This window comes from Penicillium maclennaniae (assembly GCF_028827695.1).
Source record: "Penicillium maclennaniae strain IBT 15551 chromosome Unknown utg000005l:1.0-2652337.0:1.0-2654196.0, whole genome shotgun sequence".
In the NCBI taxonomy this organism is placed as follows: Eukaryota; Fungi; Ascomycota; class Eurotiomycetes; order Eurotiales; family Aspergillaceae; genus Penicillium; species Penicillium maclennaniae.
This window is the reverse complement of record NW_026623217.1, coordinates 2,386,567-2,408,083: the sequence shown is the minus strand read 5'-3', so window position 1 is coordinate 2,408,083 and position 21,517 is coordinate 2,386,567. Positions and strand designations below refer to the sequence as shown.

The window sequence follows — 21,517 nt, the reverse complement described above, 5'->3', positions numbered from 1 at the left end:
TTGTGTCCGCAGGGGAATCACCCCTGCTAGCTTATATCGAAATCCGGAATAGAGGTGAAGAAGGCGTCGCTGTAGCACGTCGGGTCGACAAATCCGGGTACGATCGGCGGGAACAAGATGTCTTGTGTATCTGAGATCGCCGACGTTGGCCGCGTAGGTTGATGCGGCCGGTCCGTACTACTCGGCGTGGAGTCTGTCGGGAACAGCTTTCTTAGCGGTTCTGTGCACCAGCGTTCCATCGAGTCCGAAAGAGCTTCGCCTGCCGAGGCCCGCAGACTGTTATAAGCAGAGTCTGCGAGGCCCCAGATTCGTTTCGTGCTCTTCAAACATCCGAGTATGAGCGTCACTCGGTTGTAGTGATGATCAAAGCATTCTTCGGTGTGTTTGATGGTAGTGGCGAGTTGAATCATGCCACACAGTGCTAAGGCAGGAATGACAAAGGGAGTATGTTTTGGGACATTTGGGCAGAGTGAAATGGCATCCGATATTCGCCTCGAGGCCTCTGTCGCTTTGATGCTGTGAATGGGACGATTGAGTGTCAAGGCTAGATGACGCGATGCACTCGGCCAAAATTGGTCATCTGCCTGAGACAAAACAGACTGAAGATCACTCCGTGGAAGATGCAACAGCATAGTGGCATATGAGATGGTCATGTGGGCTTGAAACATCATTTCGTCGATGTTACCATAAGAGTCCACGATGTCTAATTTCTTTGGTGGTAAGTGGTTGACCCAACTAACGAGCGCATTCTCGACCGCCTGGAGATGATCCCGGTGGTAGTCGCGCAGCCTATTCAAGACAAGGGCTCGACACAAAATTGTCGTCGCTTCAATGCGATAACTGAAAGAAGAGAAGACTGTCTCCTCAGAAGCAAAGACCCTGCGCTTGAAATCCAGCATCTTTCGAGGCGTTGGAATATTGCAAGTTCCGGTGTACGCCGACTCCTCGCAGGGCAAGGCGACCTCAGTGGCCATCGTGCTGCATTGAAAGGCACTTCCCTTGAACGGAGCTGCCATGAAAACATCGGCGATGTAAAGCTCCCACCATGTCCGTCGGATGCTTTCCGCCTCAATGGAGTTTTCCGAATTCAGAGACGAGGCAAAATCCGGTCGATTCATCCCGAGCTCCAAAGCTATCTCCACAGCCCGAGAAAATGCATCCTGGGCTTCCTGTTGCTCACCTCGCGCGTAGATAGCAATTGAATAAATCAACCAAGCCTGGACCATGCAGTGGGACCGATCAGAACTGCAAGCCAGTTCTGCGACGACTTTGTCTCGATATTGCTGACTGGTACTAGAAGGAACATAGTGAGACCCGACAAAATTGACCACCAGTTGAAGGAATTCCGGATATTGTCGGTCATGGTATGTGGCACTGGGCACCAGCATGGGATGCGCGACATGAAAATTCTCATAAAAGAGACGTAAAAAGCGATCATCATGAAACCAGGGATCTCGAGCTGGCTCTACCCTGTCTTGACTCAAGTCATGTCTCAGAGGAATCATGGGCCAAGGGACCTGCCCAGCAGGAATCTCGGCGGGAATAGATACGCGTCGCGCTGACACACCGTCTGGTGTACGAGACCGTGCAGAAACGTGATCGCTGGACAGAATGACAGGTTTCTGCAAATTAATTGGCATGAGTCTTCTCGATCGGGTTGGTGAGCACTAACGTTCAACTCGTCAGAATGTGATAAAGTCGTTCGGCGATTGAGATCCCGAGGTTTCCTGCGGCCTCCACGTCTGGAAGGAAGATATTGGCATAGGTACGTGTTCTGCAGACAGCGTGAGCACGAAGGCTTACGTGCGTCGCATTTGAGGTGTTGTTTGCGACACTCTGTGCAGGCCAGCGAGGCCAGCCCGCTTTGCTTGGTAGATCTAGTTGCCATGGTGGAGGAGGTGAAGTTGCGGGACGGGTGCTGGGATTAGCAAAGCCCGGGCCGATCGGAACTGAACTTTCAAACAATACCCTCCAACCGGACCAAGACTGTGATATGAATTGATCTAGATAAGGAGCAGTGACTTATCCTCCGTAAGTATTACTCATAGCCCTTTGCAAGGATGCCTTGGAAGATGTCAGAAACGAGCTGAAGAATCAAGTGGGAGGATCCCTCTAGATTATCTTCCGGGTCGAGCTGTACTTTGTAATCCACCTCCTTTTCTCACTGCATATGAATTCACTGCTGTTGGTTGCCAGGTCCTTCTAACTTATACTCACTGGAGGTAGAATTGCGATCGATGAAGCGCACGCCCTACTGGAATCACTGGAATCACTGGATAAAATAACGCCTTCGGAGCCACATTGATCCATAGAAGAGCCAGATCGTTGGGTTCCAAGGGACACTTGCGTCGCCAACGGAGACATTGGAGCAGTTTTCTTTGAACGCCCATGGCTCGAAGAGCTTCTACAAGTTCTGGGATCTAGGTAATGGCTATGACAGAAGTGATTGTCATAGTAGACAGTCTGAAGATGAGGACCTTAATCCTTGCTCCTCTTTATTGTGCACATCGATGTCTAGCGACCTGCCGTACCAAGCCCGTGCAGAGGCCATGTTATTAGATGCATTTCCATAGATGTTGATGACAAAAGCCTCGGCGCGTGCAAATTTTGCCACAATCGCGGCAGGAGGGCCAAGGGACGAAAGGATATTCATTGGAATGCTGGATAGCCCACATTTGGTACTGTCCGACAACCGTGATGATAATCATGCGATCCTGGTTCGGGTCTATACCTTCGTTCGGACACTTGATGGCATGCTGGGAAAGGATCATGTCGTCTCGACTGCTGCGGTTCAACTGTTGGAAATGAACAGGTTATTATCAAGCTTGTATTTGAACCATCGAGTCAGACGGGTCTTTCGTGATTCGCGGCAGAGGAAGCTCAAGACTCTCTGCACAGTGATCGAGTACGGATAGCGCGTCGTAGCACGCCCTGCAGGATCGATCTGAGGTGTGACCATCGTTACACTAGATCAGCTTTACCTTCTATAGCTCTAATCTGTGTGGATATATCTCATGGAGTCGATGCTATTGTGATTCTTACCGAAAAGAATTGAATGACCCTGAATTTCTAGTATCATCGTCTTCCTTCTTCGTTAATTTGTCCCCATGCGGATTATCTTGTGTCGTGTCATCGTTCAAAGTCTCTCCAATGTACTCGGAGTAGACATATCTGAAAAGACCAAAGGGACTGGCAAACTCCGTAAATAGGAGCAGGGCCCCTAAGCGACGTCTCACCCAAACATTCATTTGGCTCCTTTTATTCTACTTAATTTAGCTCTGCCGTAACATTCAAGGGATTTTGGCACAAAATTTATCAAGCAGACATCTTATTTCAATCGTTTCCTAAGGTCCTTGGTCAGGCGGTAAACGTGATGCTACACATGGGATCGAAAACGGACTAATTTACCTCAACCACACAAGGGACACCTATGCATAGTGTAAGCTCTCTCCGGGGAGCCTCAGTGGGGAGGTTGACAAAGCTAACACATATGTGTCGAAGCACCCATATTTAAGTGTTCTAGATCTATACGTTCCTACATCGGTTTGCTCTAGTGGGTGATGCTTGATGTGATCGTACCCGGGATATATCATGACCACACCAACCTCTTTGGAAGTAACCGGATCGCCTTCTAGCTTTCCAGCCAAACGTATGAAGCAATTCTCCACAGCAGTCAATATGAAATTGTTATGACTCGGGGTATCTATCCCTCAAGTTCAAGCCCCGAGTACACAGGCTGACCAATCACAGCGTGGCAAGCACCGATCGGGTGCTTCGGGATGATTCGGGGATGGTTCGAGATGGGTGTTTTTTGGACAGGATCTCGAGGGATAGATAGAGGGGTTCTGTAGGCTTCCTCGATCCAAATAAAAAAGGCCCTGCCGCGAGGATGGAGGAGTATCAGAGAGACGCACAGAAATTCGTTCCGAGAAATCGCGGTTTTCACCGAAGGCAGCTCGGACGACCCGCTCAACCAATCAGAGCGAGGGTTTTGACCAATTCCCCCAAAAGAGAAACTTGACTGTTCGACCTCAACTTCCAACCTCCATCGGCTCTTCACCCAGTGCTCCTCCCCCTCCCCCTCCCCTCTTCTCGCTTTTTGCGATCCCCCCCCCTTTCTACATTTGAAATCGATTGGAGGGTCTGATTTCGCCATGTTGGCTCGTTCCCTCCTGCGCGGTCCCAACCGGGCCATCGCACGCCAGTCGCTCGGCAAGTCCACGGTACGCCTCCTTCAATCTCTCCATTGACTCTGTCCGAAGAGGCCAATCGATTCTCCGGAGTCGGCTCTTCCCATCTCAAGGGCTTCTGCTAATCCATCTTCAAGCGTGCGTCTTCCACCGCCGCTGGCGCCGAGCTCGCTAGCTCCCCTTCTACCTTACCCTCACTGCTTCGCTCGCGACTGCCGCCGCCGCCGGTTCCGCCGCCTGGTACTACCACCTCTATGGCCAAGAGGCCTTCGCCATGACACCCGCTGAGGAGGGGTGAGTGACATCCCTGATTGAACCGACCTCTTTGATGGCTTCGGAGCACCGGAGCCGAAGATTGTGCGATCACGCCCATACAGAACTATTCGACTAACAGGTCACTCTTTGCAGTCTGCACCCTACTCAGTACCCCTGGGTTCACGAACGCTTCAACAAGACCTTCGATCACGCCGCGTGAGTGCCACGCCTTCCCTTCCCTCTCTGAGTCTTTCCGACCTCGGCGTCGCGCCTCGACCGTACTAATTTTTTCATCCAGTCTCCGCCGTGGTTTCCAGGTTTACCGTGAGGTTTGCGCCTCTTGCCACTCTCTGACTCGTGTCCCCTGGCGCTCTTTCGTCGGTGTTATGCACACCGTCGATGAGATGAAGGCCATGGCCGAAGAGAACGAGTACGATACCGAGCCCAATGACCAGGGCGAGATCGAGAAGCGCCCTGGAAAGCTTTCCGACTACATCCCCCCTCCCTACAAGAACGACGAGGCTGCCCGTGCCTCCAACGGCGGTGCTCTGCCCCCGGATCTGAGCTTGATCATCAAGGGTCGTCACGGTGGTTGCAACTACGTGTTCAACCTGCTCACCGGTTACCCTGACGAGCCCCCGGCGGGCGCCAGCGTTGCTGAGGGCATGAACTTCAACCCCTACTTCCCTGGTACCGGTACGTGATCGGTTCAATGTGATGCTCCATAATGCAACCTCTAATCTGGATTCTCTAGGTATTGCCATGGGCCGTGTCCTGTTCGACGGCGTTGTCGAGTACGAGGACGGTACCCCCGCTACCACTTCCCAGATGGCCAAGGACGTTGTCGAGTTCCTGAACTGGGCCGCCGAGCCCGAGATGGACGACCGCAAGAAGATGGGTGTCAAGGCCATCGCCCTCCTGACTGGTCTGTTCGCCATCAGTGTCTGGGTCAAGCGCTACAAGTGGGCTCCGATCAAGTCCCGGAAGGTCGTTTACAGCCCCCCGATCGGCCCCCGCCGCTAAATGTGACGCTGCAAGACCTGTATGAGTTGGAATGTGGGAGAGGCTGACTGAGGCTGTATGACCTACTGGGCATTTCCCCCCTGTACCAATTGCCCCGTTGGTCCTGTCTCCTGGCATAGATCTCTTTCATCATTTGTTTTGTGCTAGAATGCCCCACGAGCACACCTTTGTATCTGTATCCTAGATATATTCCTTTTTCTTGTCCTTCCGAAAACCGTGTGCTCGAGGAGTCAACTGAATTTAATTTCCTTTGTGAATGTGCAAATTCTGAAAGATCCGACTTCGGATACCTTCATACTTGCTAGATTCTACCGAGGTTCCCCCAAATTTTGAATGACATCAGCTGATAGTAGACGCCATGCTTTGTGACTGAAATTACGGAGATATTCATGGCCAAGTCGCACATTCATGTTCGAATCTTGGAACGCGAAACCGACAGAGAGTCACTTGGTCGCTGGGATGATTGGCAAGTTCTGAAAAAGACTATCTCAATATACATATGCACAGGGAACTATAGAGGTGGGGTATCATGTAAGGTTCGCTCACCATCTCCAAACACCGGCTTGAAGACATTATCATAGCTTTTCCACATCGTAGTGAAAAGCACATTACCTAGAATCACCAACCACGGAGGACTGCGTCCATCTGGACCCGCGAAGAATTTACCCAAAGCCAGAAGCGACAGAATGGGCGGTGCCCAGATAGCAAGAAAGACGCCCTTTCCAATCTTCTGGCGCATCTCGGTAATTCGGTAGGGTCGGATCTGCGAGAGGTATTCTTGATATGATACTGGGAGCTCGTGTTCTGCGGCACCGGTTATGAGGAGGTTGAGATAGCGTGCAGACGGCTGTGCATATTCACCATCCGGACGCAGGTGTGGACCAATGTCTCCCAGACACCAGGTTGTAGGGCGAGGATTGTGCATTGCTGGCGAATGGTCGCTTTTGATCGCATGAGTTCTCTTCTTCAATGCTTCATCTGCAGCTGGCGAAAGGAGCGTATGGGCTTTGAAAGGCGGGGTGTCGGGGTGATTCGGTACTGGGTCTGTTGGCTTGTAGGATTCGGAGAAAGCGTGGCAGTCAACTACGACATCACGGTAGCCACGGCCACCTCCTTCGGTTGCAATGATGATCGCGTAGTCGGCCAGAGTCACCTCGTAGACAACGCCGACAAGAGGCTTGTGCCATCGGTTCCTGTGGAGATCCGTACTTTGTACTTCCCGTGTCTCCACCATGAGCGGCTCCTTCTCTGACATGTACACTCCATCCATGAGCGAATCATCTTCTGACGACGCTCCATCCTGCTCCTCTGCAGCATCCGGATCTCGGAATTGTGTTCCCGCGAAGCAGGGTTCGGCATACGGGATACCAGGGAGGTCGAACGTCAACCGGAGCTCTGGAACGAGGACCGCAATCTGGGAGAGCGGCTTGATGTTCCGTACGCCGCGGAAGGTCTTGGAGGAGAGGTTGGAACCGTACGCAAGGTACAGTACTGTCTCCTTTGCTGCGATTGTGTCCGAAAGAGTCGTTCCCTTCTCCTGCTGCTCGGTGACCTTCTCGGAAAGGAACTCATCCTGATCGAGAGAGGCACCGACACTGGATGCGCGACGACGGTCTGTGGATGTTGTGGGAAGATCACGAGGATCGGGGCTCGCTGATCGATTCAGGGCAACAGGAAGCAGGCTTCTCAGTCGGGCCAGAGGCGAGGTTGCACTAAAGCGGCACTCCGTGATTGCCGCCGCTTCTTCATCGACCGGTTGGTCGTGCATGGAAGCCATGGTTTGCGTCAAATACTTCGCCAGCAGGGTCAAGAAGTCTGGCATTCAGTTAGAAGGGTTAGTCATGAGCTAAGATGATTATATATGGCCATTGAGCGGCCTGAACAATCCAGCGCTTGCCTGTCAGCGAACCAGATCATTGCTAAGCCGATCTCCGCGATTAATAATCGCGGACACGGAGGGATTGGTGCGGCGGCGGACCAACGGCGCTGAACATTCCGAATGCCGGGCATCGCAAAGATAGCCTTCCAGATCTTCTGAACATAGAAGAGTTGAGTGCATTGGTAGTCATTTGAGATACGCTCTGGTGGTATTGCTTGGGGCTGTGGATGATGGTGGAATCTCAGATCAGTTAGTCCACAAACGAATAGTCTCGAAATCTCTTGGGAATCCTTGAAAAGCAAAATACGTATGCAATGGATATAAGCAGTCCACGAATGTCGACCAGAATGAATCATGTGCCACATTTCAAGGTCGGTGTAAAAGCCTGACCAGCTGAACTTGCTCCATTGTCTTCGTATCGCTCAGTTCAAGGCACTTCGTTACCAACTGTTCCATGCCTGAGTTCGGTCTCAATCTGACTCGTTTGCAGCCTGTCCTTCGTTAATCCGTTTACCAGTCTGTTCTGTCCGTCCATCTACAGACTGTGACCATGCCCCGTCGAGTTGTTTCGAGAGTCATTTCTCTGGAACCACTGCATGTGATTCGAGCGAAAGATAAAAGAGCACGGGAGCTTGCCTGGTCCAGAAGAACCATTCGCGATCTGACGACCCTTCCTGAGCCTGAATCTTCAACCGAAAAGACAGCCAAAGAGGGGAAGTCGAGCAAGGAGCCGAGCGATGTGAACAGGGAGCAGATGTCAGCTACAAGTACAAAGTCCGCTTCCGATTCGTCACGACCGGCGGATATTGCTCATGAAGTTGATTTCCCCGAGCACGCAATATCCACGGCACCACACCAAAGGCTGGACGGAGACTGCGATTTGCCTTCTAACAATGGTTTAATTGACGCTAACGCTACGAATGCTGAATCAAGCGCCGGCGCGGCCCCACCAAGCAGATTGATCTTTGATACAGACAAAGAAAATTCATTCGCAATCAAGATCCAGAACATGGACCAGGCTAGTGTCTTAAAAGACGTCGCGTCCTCGAGCAATGAAGTACCAACTCCTGGGCCTCGTGGAAAAGGAAAATTGTCCGAGCCAAGCAAGCGAGACTCTACATTTTCACGTCCCAGACGGTCTACCCGAAAGTCGTATGTATTGCCTCCAGAACTTGATGTCGACTGGGATGAAGATATCCGGCCCACGGATCACGAAATGGACAAATTTGACGGTCATGGAGAATCCGCGTTGAACTCGACGGATCCGGAGTATAAGAAATCCGAGGACAGGAAATCCCCCAAACGAAAGAGACGACAATCCGGGCCAAACTCATCGAAACGCCGGAAGAGTATCAACAAGAAACCCAAACCCATTAGAAAAGAAGGAGACCGACGTCTCCAGTGGCCATTGACGGCTGAACCTATCGTCATTCCTCAAGTAGGGGTATCCGGCCCCCACACAAGTTCTAGTTCGAGGCCCCTCGATGGACAGTCTGAAGCTGCTAGTACCCAAGGCACCGCGCAAATGCCCAGAAGCTGTTTCCCCAACATTAGCGTAGATCAAAATCAAGACCACAGCAAGGCCGCTGTTGAGAAACACAAAGTCATTAAGATATCCAGTGACTCATTGCCATCCTCCAAACAATCAAGCCCTGAATGTGATATTGATCGACAGAGCAGTCATATTTCCCCTGCGTCCGACCTCAACCAAGGAAGAGGCAAAGTTGTCGGCACGAAGCTTTCCGATGCACTTCGTGATGCTGGAATCTCCTCGGGACACACCATGGACCCTGCAACACAGCCTAACCGGCGATCCGAGACTACAGTTGACTACAAGAATGCTAATATTTCCACTCCACACAAGCCGTTGGCCCATAGCTCTTCATATCGAGACTCAGGGGTGACTGAATCTAGCATGAATCAAGGACAGTTTGCGTTAGATTCGGACCGGCTAGTCTCAGACTCGCGAATGATCCGAGCAGACTATCTGAATCTCCCGGTGACAATGAACCTACACGGACTGTTCAACAACCAAGCTTACATTGAGATCAATGAAAATTCTGATGATGCGACGCATGCCCCGATGGCTCGGGCAATGGAATGTCAAGAAATTGCTGTTGGGGACCTAGCGAGTTCACAAGATTATGCCCATACCACAGGAAGCAAAGCAGATGCCTCTTCGCACAGCTCACCCGCAGCGGAAACTGACCGTCGAGCCACATTAACTATCCAGGAGACTCAAGGCCAGAACACACCTGAATCCGAGAAACCTCTGCTAACCAAAGAAACGCCCCTCAAATCGCGTCCTCAGTCAGCCCCAAGAAGTATTCTTGTAGATGGCAATGGGAGCCCTCGACTCGCCAACCAGCAGAACGAAAAAATCCAGGCGCCTCTTTTCATGAATGACTACACGGGGAGCATTCATCTGACTGGTGTTAGCTCCAGCCCCAGCGACTACGATCAAAGCTCTGAAATGTACTCCCCTGGCGATACACCTGAGAGCCAACGGACATGGTCCAAGTTCCACCGTGACATGGTAGCAGAGTTCGGCATTGATGCAGAGCAACTTCTCCATGATGGAGACCGACCCATCTCTTTCAGCAAAACGTCTATTTCCAATACCGCCACATATGAGGCTAGTCACATTGATCGTCAGCACACCGATAAGTTTTCTGAGGGCAAGCCGATCATTCATCCACGACGTACAGATGGTACTCCTCCAGAGACCAGAACTTACATTGCTCATGAGATGACCTCTGCGATAACCACCACATTATCAACGGGCCCTATCACCGAGATTGGACTATGTGCAAGGAATCATACAGATGATCATCTTGAAGATCCCTCTCTTTTGAGAGCTTCGGGCCCATCTTGTCCCGGACTGGAGCCACGTCGATCGCTTATGCAAGGTGACGCCAATAACCTGGAATGGATCTCTGCTCTACAAACGGCGCAAAGAAGTGCGCACGATCTGCTACAAGTAACCAATCAAGCAAGTTTCATCCATTGAAGGCCACTATGTTATTCCCTTACTAACGTGCAACTTGATGTAGCAATTGTCCACTCAACTTGCAGCCGAGCAAGACACGATTCGAGACGTGCTGCAGATCTATCGAACGGGATGCCATCGTATTCTTGACGACCTGTTCCAAGCACAAGAGGTGCGGATGGAGTTGTACCGACAGCAGATGTCGTCAGTCAAGGAGCAACACACACAGATTTGCCAAGAGCTCATTCGAGGGCTTCAAGAGCTGGACGATCGAGTGCAAGGACCCTAGCGGTCTGGTGACCGCCTGAAAAGAGGCAATTGCAAGCGATCCAAGCGTATTTCTATCCCTACGACGAGCAGCGAAGGAAAGGAATGGTCAAATTGCAGTGATGATTGGCGCGACTCACCGAGGATCACGTGGGAATCCGTTGAGTCATTCTTAGCTTTTAAAGCTTCAGTTTATTTCACGGTTCCTGTAAACTATTTTAATTCCAATATCCTGATAACTTCGCCCACCCTTTTGTGTCCCTCTTAAATTCCTTTCAATCAATTGAAATTGCACGGATTGCCTTGCTGCTCAAGTTAACCTCAACCCCGCCATGTCGGTGAGTGAACCCCCCTCATTGTGACGCCAAACTGCCATTAACGCCATCCTATCACTAGTTCTTCATTGAGAACCCTAATGTGGGCAACCACAGCCACCTCGAGGACTCTCGCAGTACGTTGAATTCATATTCCTTGCAATTGATACAATAAACTCACGCTTTGGCGCACAGTTCTCGGCTACAACCCCCTCACCCCGCCCAACCTCCTCCAGCATGAGATCGCATTGACCGAAACATCGCGGAAAACGGTTCTGCAGGGCCGTGATGAGGCCGTCGCCATTGTTCATGGTACCGACCCCAAAGAGCGTCTGATGGTGGTCGTCGGTCCGTGCTCCATCCACGACCCCGCAATGGCTCTCGAGTACTGCGATCGGTTGTTAAAGCTGAAGGAGAAGTACCGGGATGACCTCCTCATCGTCATGCGATCGTACCTCGAGAAGCCCCGTACAACAGTCGGCTGGAAAGGTCTAATCAACGACCCCGATCTCGACAACAGCTTCAACATCAACAAGGGTCTGCGTGTCTCCCGCCAGCTCTTCGTCGACCTCACCAATAAGGGCATGCCCATCGCCAGTGAGATGTTGGATACGATTTCCCCCCAGTTCCTTGCCGATTGTCTGTCCGTGGGCGCCGTCGGCGCCCGTACCACAGAGTCTCAGGTCCACCGTGAGCTGTCCTCCGGTTTGTCTTTCCCCGTCGGTTTCAAGAACGGCACCGACGGCACCCTCGATGTCGCCGTGGACGCCATTGGCTCCGTCAAGCACCCTCACCACTTCCTGTCCGTCACTAAGCCCGGTGTCGTGGCCATTGTTGGCACTGTCGGCAACCCGGACTGCTTCGTGATTCTGCGCGGTGGCAAGAAGGGCCCTAACTACGATGCTACCAGTGTCAAGGAGGCCAAGGCCAAGCTTGAGGCCAAAGGCCTTCCCCCCACGTTTGATGGTGGACTGCAGCCACGGCAACTCGGAGAAGAACCACAAGAACCAGCCCAAGGTGGCCGCTGTTCTGAGCGAGCAGATTTCCCAGGGCGAGACTGCCATCATGGGTGTCATGATCGAGAGTAACATCAACGAGGGTAACCAGAAGATGCCGGCGGAGGGCAAGTCCGGCCTCAAGTACGGAGTCAGTATCACAGACGCGTGTATCAACTGGGAAGACACCGAGACTACACTCGAGACACTGGCACAAGCCGTGCGCGCCCGGAGAGAGAAACTGAGCGCCAAATAAGCGACGACTCTGTTTCTTGTCTGTTTCATGGCCTTCTCATGAGCACCCGGGTGGTAACATGGAGGCATTTTCAAGCGCATTGTGTATATTGGATTAGGAAAAGTGTTTTGAATGTTATTTCTTTCGACCTGTGAGCGATTTCCATGTGGAAGCAAATGTATCTATAAATCGTGATTGAGGAATCAACGCCGTGGAAATTGGCTATATGCAATGACCGCAACCCTATCACAAAACGCAAACAACTGGTCTATGGATCCTCTCAACATTTGAAAGGCGCTGAACGCAATGTATCGCTATTTTCGACAATCACTCCAAGGACCGTTCCTTAATTCTAGCTCGGGGATCTTAAAGTCCACTATGCAAGCAGCAAACGAGGGCCGGCGGACTGAATCACCCTTCTGCATCCCAGCATAAAAAGCATTCGTTGGCTCGAGGCCATCAAGTGCGGTGCTGGGCACATATCGACTGAGCCCGTATCGACCGACGAACCCGTCCTGTAACACCGATGCCTTGCGCTTTCTCGAGTCTGGCAAGGGCGAAACACTATAATCCGCCCGATTGATTGGTCGCACTGGTAGTAATTTGCCATCCGAGCCAACAGTCACCATCTTGCAGGGGAGGTCAACTCCATCGTTGGCAGAGGAAAAGGTGTCGATGTCAAAAATCGTCCCAACACCCGAAGCATTAAAAGCCCAAATTCTCGCACCGCCATGCGAAGACTGCAACCCAAGCTCAACGATATTCTCAACACGTCCTATTTCCTTGCCATAGATCTTAAACGGCCACATCAGAGCCGTGGGTCGATAACTGACACTTAAGAGAAACTCCCATTCGCCATTTTGGTTCTGCACAAGACTCTCTCGCCGCTTGCGGAACCGCTCTGAGTCAAGCAGCCAGTCGCGCGCAAGGTCACTGTCACCCATCACGCCGTCGCCTTGTCGTTCGCGCTCTTTGCGGATGACATTGAAAACATCCAGTGGGATAGAGTATAAGACAATACGATCTTGATAGGAGGCTACGACGCGGAGACCCCATCGAAGATCCGAGCCCACGGCGAAGGCCGTCGGGACGCGAGCTTCTTTCATGCTATCCGGGGCATCTTTGCCAAATGGGGGGATGCAGACAAAAGCTCGCGTCAGACTTGTAGGGCCGCCGATGGGGGCATCGGATCCGATGCAAAGGAGACCTGTACGAGGCTCGACGAATATGACATGGAAGCCATCGTTGATGGGCACTGCACGATAATGGTGACAATGAGTGGCTCTGACAAAACTGAGGTTGGAGGAAGTCGATGAGCCACGGCGCCCGAAGGACTTGACATCTGCAAGGAGATGGAACTGGCACTTTTTCCGATGGTCGGGACGGGAGATTGGCGACACGCACACTCGTGGACACCGGGTCCGGCTAGTGATGAGATGAGTCGCAGGTCTTTTGGAGCTTCAGGGGTGTTGGGGAGGAAATGGAGAATCTCGGAAGGTTGAGACATTGGGAAGTGCCTTCGTTGGCTTTGTTTGGTTTCATCGACCCAGTGGATTTCAATGCCGCCTGCGCAACCAAAGGCTACACATCGCCGTTTGGGGCAGAGGGCGATTGTCCGTGGCGGGTGGTCTGCGGTGCAAACATCATAGTAATAGTGTGGCGAGGAGGTTTTCTTCGATGAGTTGGCTCGAGTCGAACCTGATGGTGAAGTATTTTGCTTATTATTCGGGATTTCGTGTAGATCTAGATCGCAGACCATCCCAACACGGTTACTCAGTAAAGCTGCAAGAACGACCTGCGGAGTCGTCGTATCTAGAGTCGCAGATAACACCTCAAAGGGACATTCGATGCTCGATATCGGTTCTATATCAGTATTTTCTGATCCACGCTTCGCCTTCTTCTCATGAAGATGAAAGACATAGATCATGCATCCCGTTGTCGCAAGGAGATAGTTGCTGCAGCTGCTGACACTGAAAGTGGGCACGGAATGCGTATATTTGTCTCGGATGGGCCTTGATCGGGGCTTTGAGAGGCGTTGCGCAAGGCCCGAGAAATCGACAAGTTCAGTTGCTACGAAGCCTGACCTTTCAATGTTTGCTTTGCGTCCCGACAATAAGCATTCAGTTGCAAAGCGCTTGCTCATCCTCCACACGTCGCTCTCTTCACTCGACGACCGGCGTCGTAGTCGCTGCATTTCGCAGTCCTCCTGATATGCATCCCACCATCCTGCTCGCTTCAACATGCTCTCCAGTAGACCCCGATTTAAGCTGGCTCGCATCCATTGGGAGCACGTCCGGCGTGCATTATCAAAGTCTCGGGGTGTTAGCATAGAATAGATTTGCAGCATGATTTCGGGTGGCGCGACGTTGGCCGCAGGCAGCGATTGATCAGGAACCACAGCGCTACTGTTCCGCTGTGCAAATGCTTTGCATGGCGCTGATAATTCGGGTTGTGGTATTGAGGGCTGATCTGTCGTATGATCTTTCAGTCCAGCATGTTTTGGAGGTTTTGGAAGACTTTGTATTTCCAAAGAGACGTCATGCCTGGTCATGAGCCGGCGCCTTTTGTCGTGAGACCTCAAGGATGGCATGACGAAACTATCCAGACCTGGCGAGTCGACATGCAAGACAATTGCAATTGTCTGGTAAAGGGCAGACTTGAGGTCCGAGAATCAAGCCGGTCGAAGTTTTTTTTTTTTTCAATAAAAAAAAGAGAAATGAATTGATAAAAAAAAGTCCAGGCGAGCGAGACCGCTCAAATGGAAGCTGGATCCGTAGAGATCGATAGAACAACTCTAACGAATGACGGAAGAATTGGGGTGGAGTCGAACAAGATTGTGGAGTCGAATCAACGCAGCGATCGACTAGTGCAAGATTCAATTCACGATCTTATCGTTCTTGGTAGTGCTACCACGCCAGAAATGGAGGGTCGGAATCGCAAGATCGGGATCTGACTGAAAATATGTGGAAGGTTGTATTCCCAACCCACCCCCCTAAAGCAGATTGACAGCGAAAGCGGAGTTAAAAATATGAGAGGTGAAACGTGATATGTGAACTGTGAAAAACATGAAAATAAGGAATTAAGAAGAATCCACAACATTCAAGATATGGGGAGGCAAGGGCCTTTTTCTACATGAACTTATCCATTGCGAAAGTTAGATTTGCCGTTCGGAGAACACGGTCCTGACGTACACCACCGTCCTGGTGAGACATGGACCACGTTGGATGGCGGCAATTCGAGTGGAACCGTGATCTGGGCTGTAATCAGGCCGCCAGAGCGGCGATGTTCGACGTGCTCAATTCACGGCAGCCGAGCGATGAGCGGAGACCCGTTTGGAATGGGAGAAAGGCAACGAGCTGCCCTGGTCGTGAGGAGATGAATCTGCAACTCTCCTATTGAAAAGTGGCACCTGTGGCACCCGTGGCTCCAGTAGTGTGAGTTCGGGTCCATGTGCATTCCTGAGTGAACCGAGGAATGTGGGAGTAACTGTTGTCCCGGATGCGGCGAGGGATCAAAAGGGCCCCGAGACACTTCATCTTTAAATCCCTGGAGCGTTGGGATCGGTGGTAATCTGGGCCTACGCAAGGCCTGATAGTAGGGTCCTGGATTGTGCATATGCACTCTCTATGCACTTGCTGCAGAGTGCGGAATGCATCCCCGTCGCGCCATGCCAGTCAAGTGGGGAGCCCCAAAGCCGATGTCAACTCGACCTGCCGCTTCGGGTTCATGTCCATACCTCGGGGCAACTCTGAGGTGCAACAATTCCACAGCATGCGCTTGTTGGACCGGCGCAGCGGAAGTCCGCAGGTTCGCATGATGGTCGAGATGGAGCTGACAAGAAACACGAACATAGGCGATCGATCACGCGACGCGCTTGATCTGACTCCAGCTGAGACACTGCCACGTTTTGCCACGAAACATGAGGAATGTCAACGTAGGCCTCCAAGTTGTCGAGGCTAATGCCAGGTGGTCAGAAAAATCTAGAATCTTAAGCGAGGAATGACAGTGCCGGCTAATGTGCCAGATTCTATGTTTACTAGGTATACAGTCTCATGCGAGATGAACAAGAAGATAGCGCTGGGATAGGGAAAATCATTGGCGTGTGATCTCAACAATTATGCACGAGAGGCCGGCCCAAAATACCAGACGGGCTAGGCTACACGAACGGAATATTGAAAAGAGAGATAGGCAAATCAAAGGGTAGGGTATTATGTCCTTCGGTTCACGAGAGATGTGCCTCAAAGGGTGGAAGGAATGCAGTCGAGGTATCAAGGTCGTATATCATTATCGAATGATCAGGGCAATGTGCAGGACATGCGATCGGGGGTTAGAATGTCGGGCGATACATCAAGGATAGTTGTTCGACGACTCGTGATTCTCATAAAGGGGACCACCATTGCTCTGAGATGGTTTACGGCCCGGGAGCCAGGCACCATGTAGCGGCACAATCAAACTCGGATTGACATACTTTTTCAGACGCAACTCCAGTTCGTGGCCGCCAATGCGAATCGGAAGCGCATCACGATCCATGCCCGAAGGGGGCGAGAACGTGGCGGACGACGAGGGAGAGAGCTCGCCGCCACCCGCAAGATCGCGGTTGATGCTCTTGAGGGCGATGAATTTCATCAGCGGTTCGTACGTCCGCGAGAACCAGTATGTGAACCATACAGTGAAGATCAGGAGGGGTACCAGGAGTGGGACCAAGAGCAGCTGACGAGTAGCCGCCGTGCGCAAAGCGAGAACTCCAATCATCGCCAGTTGGTACACGACCAGCCCAATGAAGACCCTATTGCAGATCATCGGCCAGGCACGTCCGGTCGAATGTTGCTGGTGGTCCATGGCGTACAGCAGCTGGTATTTGTAGATGAACTGGCCGATCGAGAAGTAGACAAGACCAAACAGGCAGATCAGCCATGAGCTCGGGAAGATCGAGTACACAATGCAAATAATCAAGACCAAGATGGTCTGAGGAATCGTGAGCCCGTAGCTAAACTTCGGCGGCGTTGACAGTTCCGCATATTCCCGTGGGGTCCGCGCCCGGAGGAACTGCAAGGGGTACAGGGCAACGCTTCCAAACTCGAGAAGTCGGAAGGGGAAAAGACCCAGGCCTTGCAGAACTAACAGATTGATGTAAAACGGCGCAAGTCCTTCCAGGGACTTAGCCAGGGCGAATGCAATGGTTGTCGCATCCTTAAAAGCATCACGCAGATGCTCCCAGAAACCGTAGAACCCACTAGCTGTTCCAATGACGGTAAAGATGAGGAACAGGTTGAAGAAAGAAAAGAAGAAGTTCTTGGAGATGATTGATAGTTCAACATCACCCCGCGACATCATTCCCTGGTTGTTCGAGAGCCACTCATACAAGTAGGGAACAACCACTGTCAACAGCGAGAATACCAAGGTAGGCAGACCAGTCTGGACCAAAGACTTCAAAAGAGGATGGAGGAGAGGAACTCCGCAAGCTGTGGTACAAACTTGTGGAGTGTCTCTAATTGCAGGAGAGAGGCGATGGGAAGCAGGAGGACCGAGAAGAAGACCGTGAGGAATCCGATAAGCACAGTGATGAGCCACGACTGGGTCATCCGGCGGGAGCGAGAGAGATAGGTATTCTTCCAGATGACATCGGCAGGCGCAGGAGCAAGACGAGCAAACATTTGCATGGGGTGCGGATCGAGAATGGCTTGCACCAGCATTTGCGAGGCCGCAATTGATTTCATAGTCACAAATGCGATTTCAGTTGATGGATATTCCTTCTCGCGAGCAGCCTGGATCTGTTCGTCAATCCTTCGCAGCTTTTCCTCGTAGTAGTCGATTGCATCAATTGTGCGGTACCGAAGTTTCATTGGACCGTACCAAATGCGGGCCTTGGGCCGCGCATGAGAGTACACAGAGACGTGCTCCCGACCAGTCCCCGACAGCAAGCCCGCATGCTCGCCGTCCTCGTCTAGCGTTCCGTTAGAGGGCTGTGGTGGTTGGTTGGTCAACGGCAAGGTGTCCCCTCGGTCACGGGGAGGGCGTTTATATCCCATATGTTTCGTCCATGACCGTTCCAGCTGGCGCACGATCTTCATACGATCATCAATGAGTTTGTCCAACTCACCCCACTTGCGGCACAGAGTAACGGTCTCCACTTTGCCCACCCGAAGTCCCTCCACAAAGTCCTTGATCTTGTCTTCAGCCGAAAGATCGCGGGGAATTCCCGACAAACGGACCGTACGGTCAGTGGTGCTTGTCTGGTTTCCGAGATAGGTCTGGCGAACGCGAATAATTTTGTCCGTCTGCTGCAGCAGCAAGTAGATGGCTAAGCCGCTGAAGACGTAGGTGAACAGGACGTAGATCCACAAGTACTCCGGATTGTCCTCGCCACTTTTCTTACCCTTGGACAGTTCTCCCACCACGCTGGCGGTGCTGTTGTCTGGACCGTCATCGGTATCCCAACCAGGAAGCCCATTGTTGCCGGTATACTTGTAATGCACGGGAAGGAGGACGGCGACGGCGAAGAAAAAGACGGATGCTAAGAAGCGGATCGCGAATTTGAAAAAGGACAGGAACTATCGTCGATCGGTCCTATATTAGCCAAAAACGCAATTCCAGATTTGTCGCAGATCTCAAAAGACGAGATACGCACCACATATGCGTCTAGTCCAGCGGACTGGAGAATCTCTTCCTCAGTGATCCGATATAAGACTGGAATCCACCCAAAGAGAGTATTGGGTAGCTCAGGCAAATGCGACGCGGCGTTACGTTGTTTTCTCCGCGCGGCATAGAGTTCTGTCCACTTGGGCCGTAACACCTGCGAGGACCAACCGGGTTAGCAAGAAGTAGTGAGACCGATGCGGAGTTAAAGACGTACACAAAACGATAGGAAAGCACCCAGTCCTAGGGCAGAGCTGACGGCAATTTGAGTGAACAGATCACGCTGCTGCTTCGTCTGATCTTCCCAGCGTCGTTCTCGCCCATCATCTGGATCGTCGGCGAGAACGGTCCACAGCGCAGTGGCCGCCGAGGTCGTTAACGACATCTCTCGGGTCAAAGTGCTGTCACCTCAACTGATTGAGAATTATAAGGTGAGAATGTGCGTGACTGATCCATCAACAGGAGGTTGCGGGTGATCTCGTGATCCAAGTCATTAGTGCGGAAACTGGAATCGGCCGATCGCGAGTTGTTTTGGTCCATGACGATGGTGATGACTCAGCACTTGCGTGAGCCACTTGAGACAGTCTATACCCCACAACCTGGTGCCCACAACCTGGTGGTAGTGGTAGTGGTAGTGATAACCTTGAATCAAGCGGTCTAGGCGTATGTGCAAAGAAATTCGAGTTCTTCATGCAGGAATCACTGCTTAAAGAGGGTCTAGGTTAGGGGTACATTACGGAGTGGATCAGGATGACACTGATAAACCATGTAACAAAAGCACGTATGATAGCTTGTTCAAGTTTTGCTTATCAACTCCGTTCTATCACAACATTCTCATGAACTGGATTGCCGCCTGCGATTCAACGTCTTGGAAAGCTCATCGTGTTGTCCAACCTTCAAAGAATATATATGCACGCTGATGATACGAAAGCAGTCCAAAATACGGGTTGGAATGGTTCATTCAGTAGAGTAAGGTAAGATTTAAAAGCCAGAGCGTAGTATTGGACACAACAAGAAGCGAAAAATTTTTCCAAAGGAAGCAATTGCCGTGAAAGAACTATGAAAAGATGGAGTCGGCACTCGGAAAGGAAACATGGCGACCTATTCAAGAAAAATCATTGCCCCTGGCGCCCAAAGAAGACCAAAGACCAAAGAAAAGAATGTACCCATCTGATAATGGTGCATACCCTATGCCGCCTCAAGAACATCCCCGATCAAAGCGTCTTCATCCCCAACAACCCGCGCGAGCATCTGTTCAACAAGAGCAACCTCTCCTTGCGCCTCCTCCTTTGCCCATACAGAGCTGTCATAAGCAAACTTCAACTTATACTTGTTCAAGTCTGCAGTCTTAATGACCTCAAAGACGATCGAATAAGGCTGGAGCATCGTCACCTCTGACTGCGCCATGACCACCCACTTGTGCGCTACCTCCTTCGCAGTAGCCGATGCCGGCTCGAATGGCTGGAACAAGAAGAGCGCCTGATTTACTGCGTCCGCACGCGGCACCCCACAAGCTTGACAAATGTCTTCAATTCCCACGGTATTGTTCTCAGTGTACTGCCTGAACTCGTCCTGCGTACGCAACAAATACTTCTGCACCGGGATCTGGGCATCGACCTCGGAGCGCATCGGCAGGAAATTGGCGCAGGTACCATTAATACCCTGCGGATCTGGTAGATCTACATTGCGGCCCGTGTAGAGGTAGTCGAAAGCGATACTGACCTGGCCGCTGCGGCGAGCGAGCCAGATCTGAAAGACTGATTGGAAGAGGGTTGAGACTGTCACTCCACTGGAGCGGCTGAATGTTTCGAAGTCGAGGTGGATTGCCTGCGTGACCGAGGCTTTGATGCGTGGCTGGTTCGCATTAGGTTAATTGAATGCAATGGGCCGTTTGTCGGCCTGGGTCCAGAAATCGAGTGTTGGACGAGTCTGGTTGACTTGCCAGATATGGAAAGCAAACTTCTTGAAGGAGGTGAAATTTTCTACTTCTTCACCGCGCTGGTAAGCCTGGAAGTGGGCGTCGAAGACACGGAGGAGGGTGCCGTCGTAGAGATCATGATCTAGCTAGGTGACAACCTGATGCTCGCCATTCGCAAAACGCAGGATAGCGTAGCGGATGAAAGGGGTCCCAAAAGGTAAAGCGTTCATTCCACAGCGAGTCGATCATCTTTCTTTTTCTCGGCTTCGTCTGTGACGTCGTAGGCTTTCATGACAGGCGTGAAATCATTCAGGACGACACCAAACCATTTGTTTTGGTACAACGTAAAGGTTGTGCGCAGAATTTCATTTGTTTTGGTCAACCTACTCGTGAGTTTCCTCCAAAGAGAGATGCCGGGATTGATTCCTAGGGATCGGACCGTCATCAAACACCAGAATTGATCTGCTCGAGCTCCCTGGGTAAGAAACTCGGCTTGTCCAGGTGGGCAGGGGTAGACATAGTCAAATTGATGCCTTTGAAGCCCGTAATGAGCCAAGTTGATTTCTGACGGAACTTCGCCAATGATGCTTCATTATTAGGCGAAAGTAGACCAGGGACCCTTGTTCTTTCTAGAGCCACTTAGGTAATTCCAACTACACAATGAAGCTAGTGATGAGAGCGTGGGATCATTTTCTATTTTTTTCTATTTTTTCTATTTTTTCTATTTTTTCTATTTTTTCTATTTTTTTTATTTTTTCTATTTTTTCTATTTTTTTCTATTTTTTCTATTTTTTCTATTTTTTTTATTTTTTCTAT

The 21,517-nt window shown here is 51.3% G+C and overlaps 8 protein-coding genes across 8 annotated transcripts; 3 read left to right on the top strand and 5 right to left on the bottom strand.

The window, feature by feature from the left end:
* Positions 1 to 26: 26 nt before the first annotated feature.
* N7477_006144 (Zn(II)2Cys6 transcription factor) lies at positions 27 to 1,888 on the bottom strand (the record flags this gene model as incomplete). The annotated part of the gene is made up of 2 exons (XM_056967807.1): positions 27 to 1,622; positions 1,673 to 1,888. 2 exons carry the CDS (start codon positions 1,886 to 1,888, stop codon positions 27 to 29), a joined length of 1,812 nt encoding a protein of 603 aa, XP_056822561.1.
* Positions 1,889 to 4,154: 2,266 nt separating this feature from the next.
* Positions 4,155 to 5,468, top strand: N7477_006143 (ubiquinol--cytochrome-c reductase catalytic subunit CYT1; the record flags this gene model as incomplete). Its single annotated transcript, XM_056967806.1, has 5 exons — positions 4,155 to 4,223; positions 4,366 to 4,484; positions 4,599 to 4,661; positions 4,744 to 5,141; positions 5,200 to 5,468. 5 exons carry the CDS (start codon positions 4,155 to 4,157, stop codon positions 5,466 to 5,468), a joined length of 918 nt encoding a protein of 305 aa, XP_056822560.1.
* Positions 5,469 to 5,979: 511 nt separating this feature from the next.
* On the bottom strand, positions 5,980 to 7,245 carry N7477_006142 (uncharacterized protein; the record flags this gene model as incomplete). The annotated part of the gene is made up of 1 exon (XM_056967805.1): positions 5,980 to 7,245. One exon carries the CDS (start codon positions 7,243 to 7,245, stop codon positions 5,980 to 5,982), a length of 1,266 nt encoding a protein of 421 aa, XP_056822559.1.
* A 652-nt stretch (positions 7,246 to 7,897) lies between these two features.
* Positions 7,898 to 10,625, top strand: N7477_006141 (uncharacterized protein; the record flags this gene model as incomplete). Its single annotated transcript, XM_056967804.1, has 2 exons — positions 7,898 to 10,327; positions 10,401 to 10,625. The coding sequence occupies 2 exons, from the start codon at positions 7,898 to 7,900 to the stop codon at positions 10,623 to 10,625; spliced, it is 2,655 nt and encodes an 884-aa protein (XP_056822558.1).
* A 310-nt stretch (positions 10,626 to 10,935) lies between these two features.
* N7477_006140 (3-deoxy-7-phosphoheptulonate synthase) lies at positions 10,936 to 12,168 on the top strand (the record flags this gene model as incomplete). The annotated part of the gene is given in 4 exon segments (XM_056967803.1): positions 10,936 to 10,941; positions 11,000 to 11,054; positions 11,113 to 11,875; positions 11,895 to 12,168. 4 exon segments carry the CDS (start codon positions 10,936 to 10,938, stop codon positions 12,166 to 12,168), a joined length of 1,098 nt encoding a protein of 365 aa, XP_056822557.1.
* A 293-nt stretch (positions 12,169 to 12,461) lies between these two features.
* On the bottom strand, positions 12,462 to 14,698 carry N7477_006139 (F-box protein; the record flags this gene model as incomplete). The annotated part of the gene is made up of 2 exons (XM_056967802.1): positions 12,462 to 13,489; positions 13,552 to 14,698. 2 exons carry the CDS (start codon positions 14,696 to 14,698, stop codon positions 12,462 to 12,464), a joined length of 2,175 nt encoding a protein of 724 aa, XP_056822556.1.
* A 1,796-nt stretch (positions 14,699 to 16,494) lies between these two features.
* N7477_006138 (putative DUF221 domain protein) lies at positions 16,495 to 19,168 on the bottom strand (the record flags this gene model as incomplete). Its single annotated transcript, XM_056967801.1, has 4 exons — positions 16,495 to 17,574; positions 17,619 to 18,698; positions 18,776 to 18,940; positions 19,001 to 19,168. 4 exons carry the CDS (start codon positions 19,166 to 19,168, stop codon positions 16,495 to 16,497), a joined length of 2,493 nt encoding a protein of 830 aa, XP_056822555.1.
* An 803-nt stretch (positions 19,169 to 19,971) lies between these two features.
* Positions 19,972 to 20,840, bottom strand: N7477_006137 (uncharacterized protein; the record flags this gene model as incomplete). The annotated part of the gene is made up of 2 exons (XM_056967800.1): positions 19,972 to 20,637; positions 20,778 to 20,840. The coding sequence occupies 2 exons, from the start codon at positions 20,838 to 20,840 to the stop codon at positions 19,972 to 19,974; spliced, it is 729 nt and encodes a 242-aa protein (XP_056822554.1).
* Between the last annotated feature and the right edge of the window lie 677 nt (positions 20,841 to 21,517).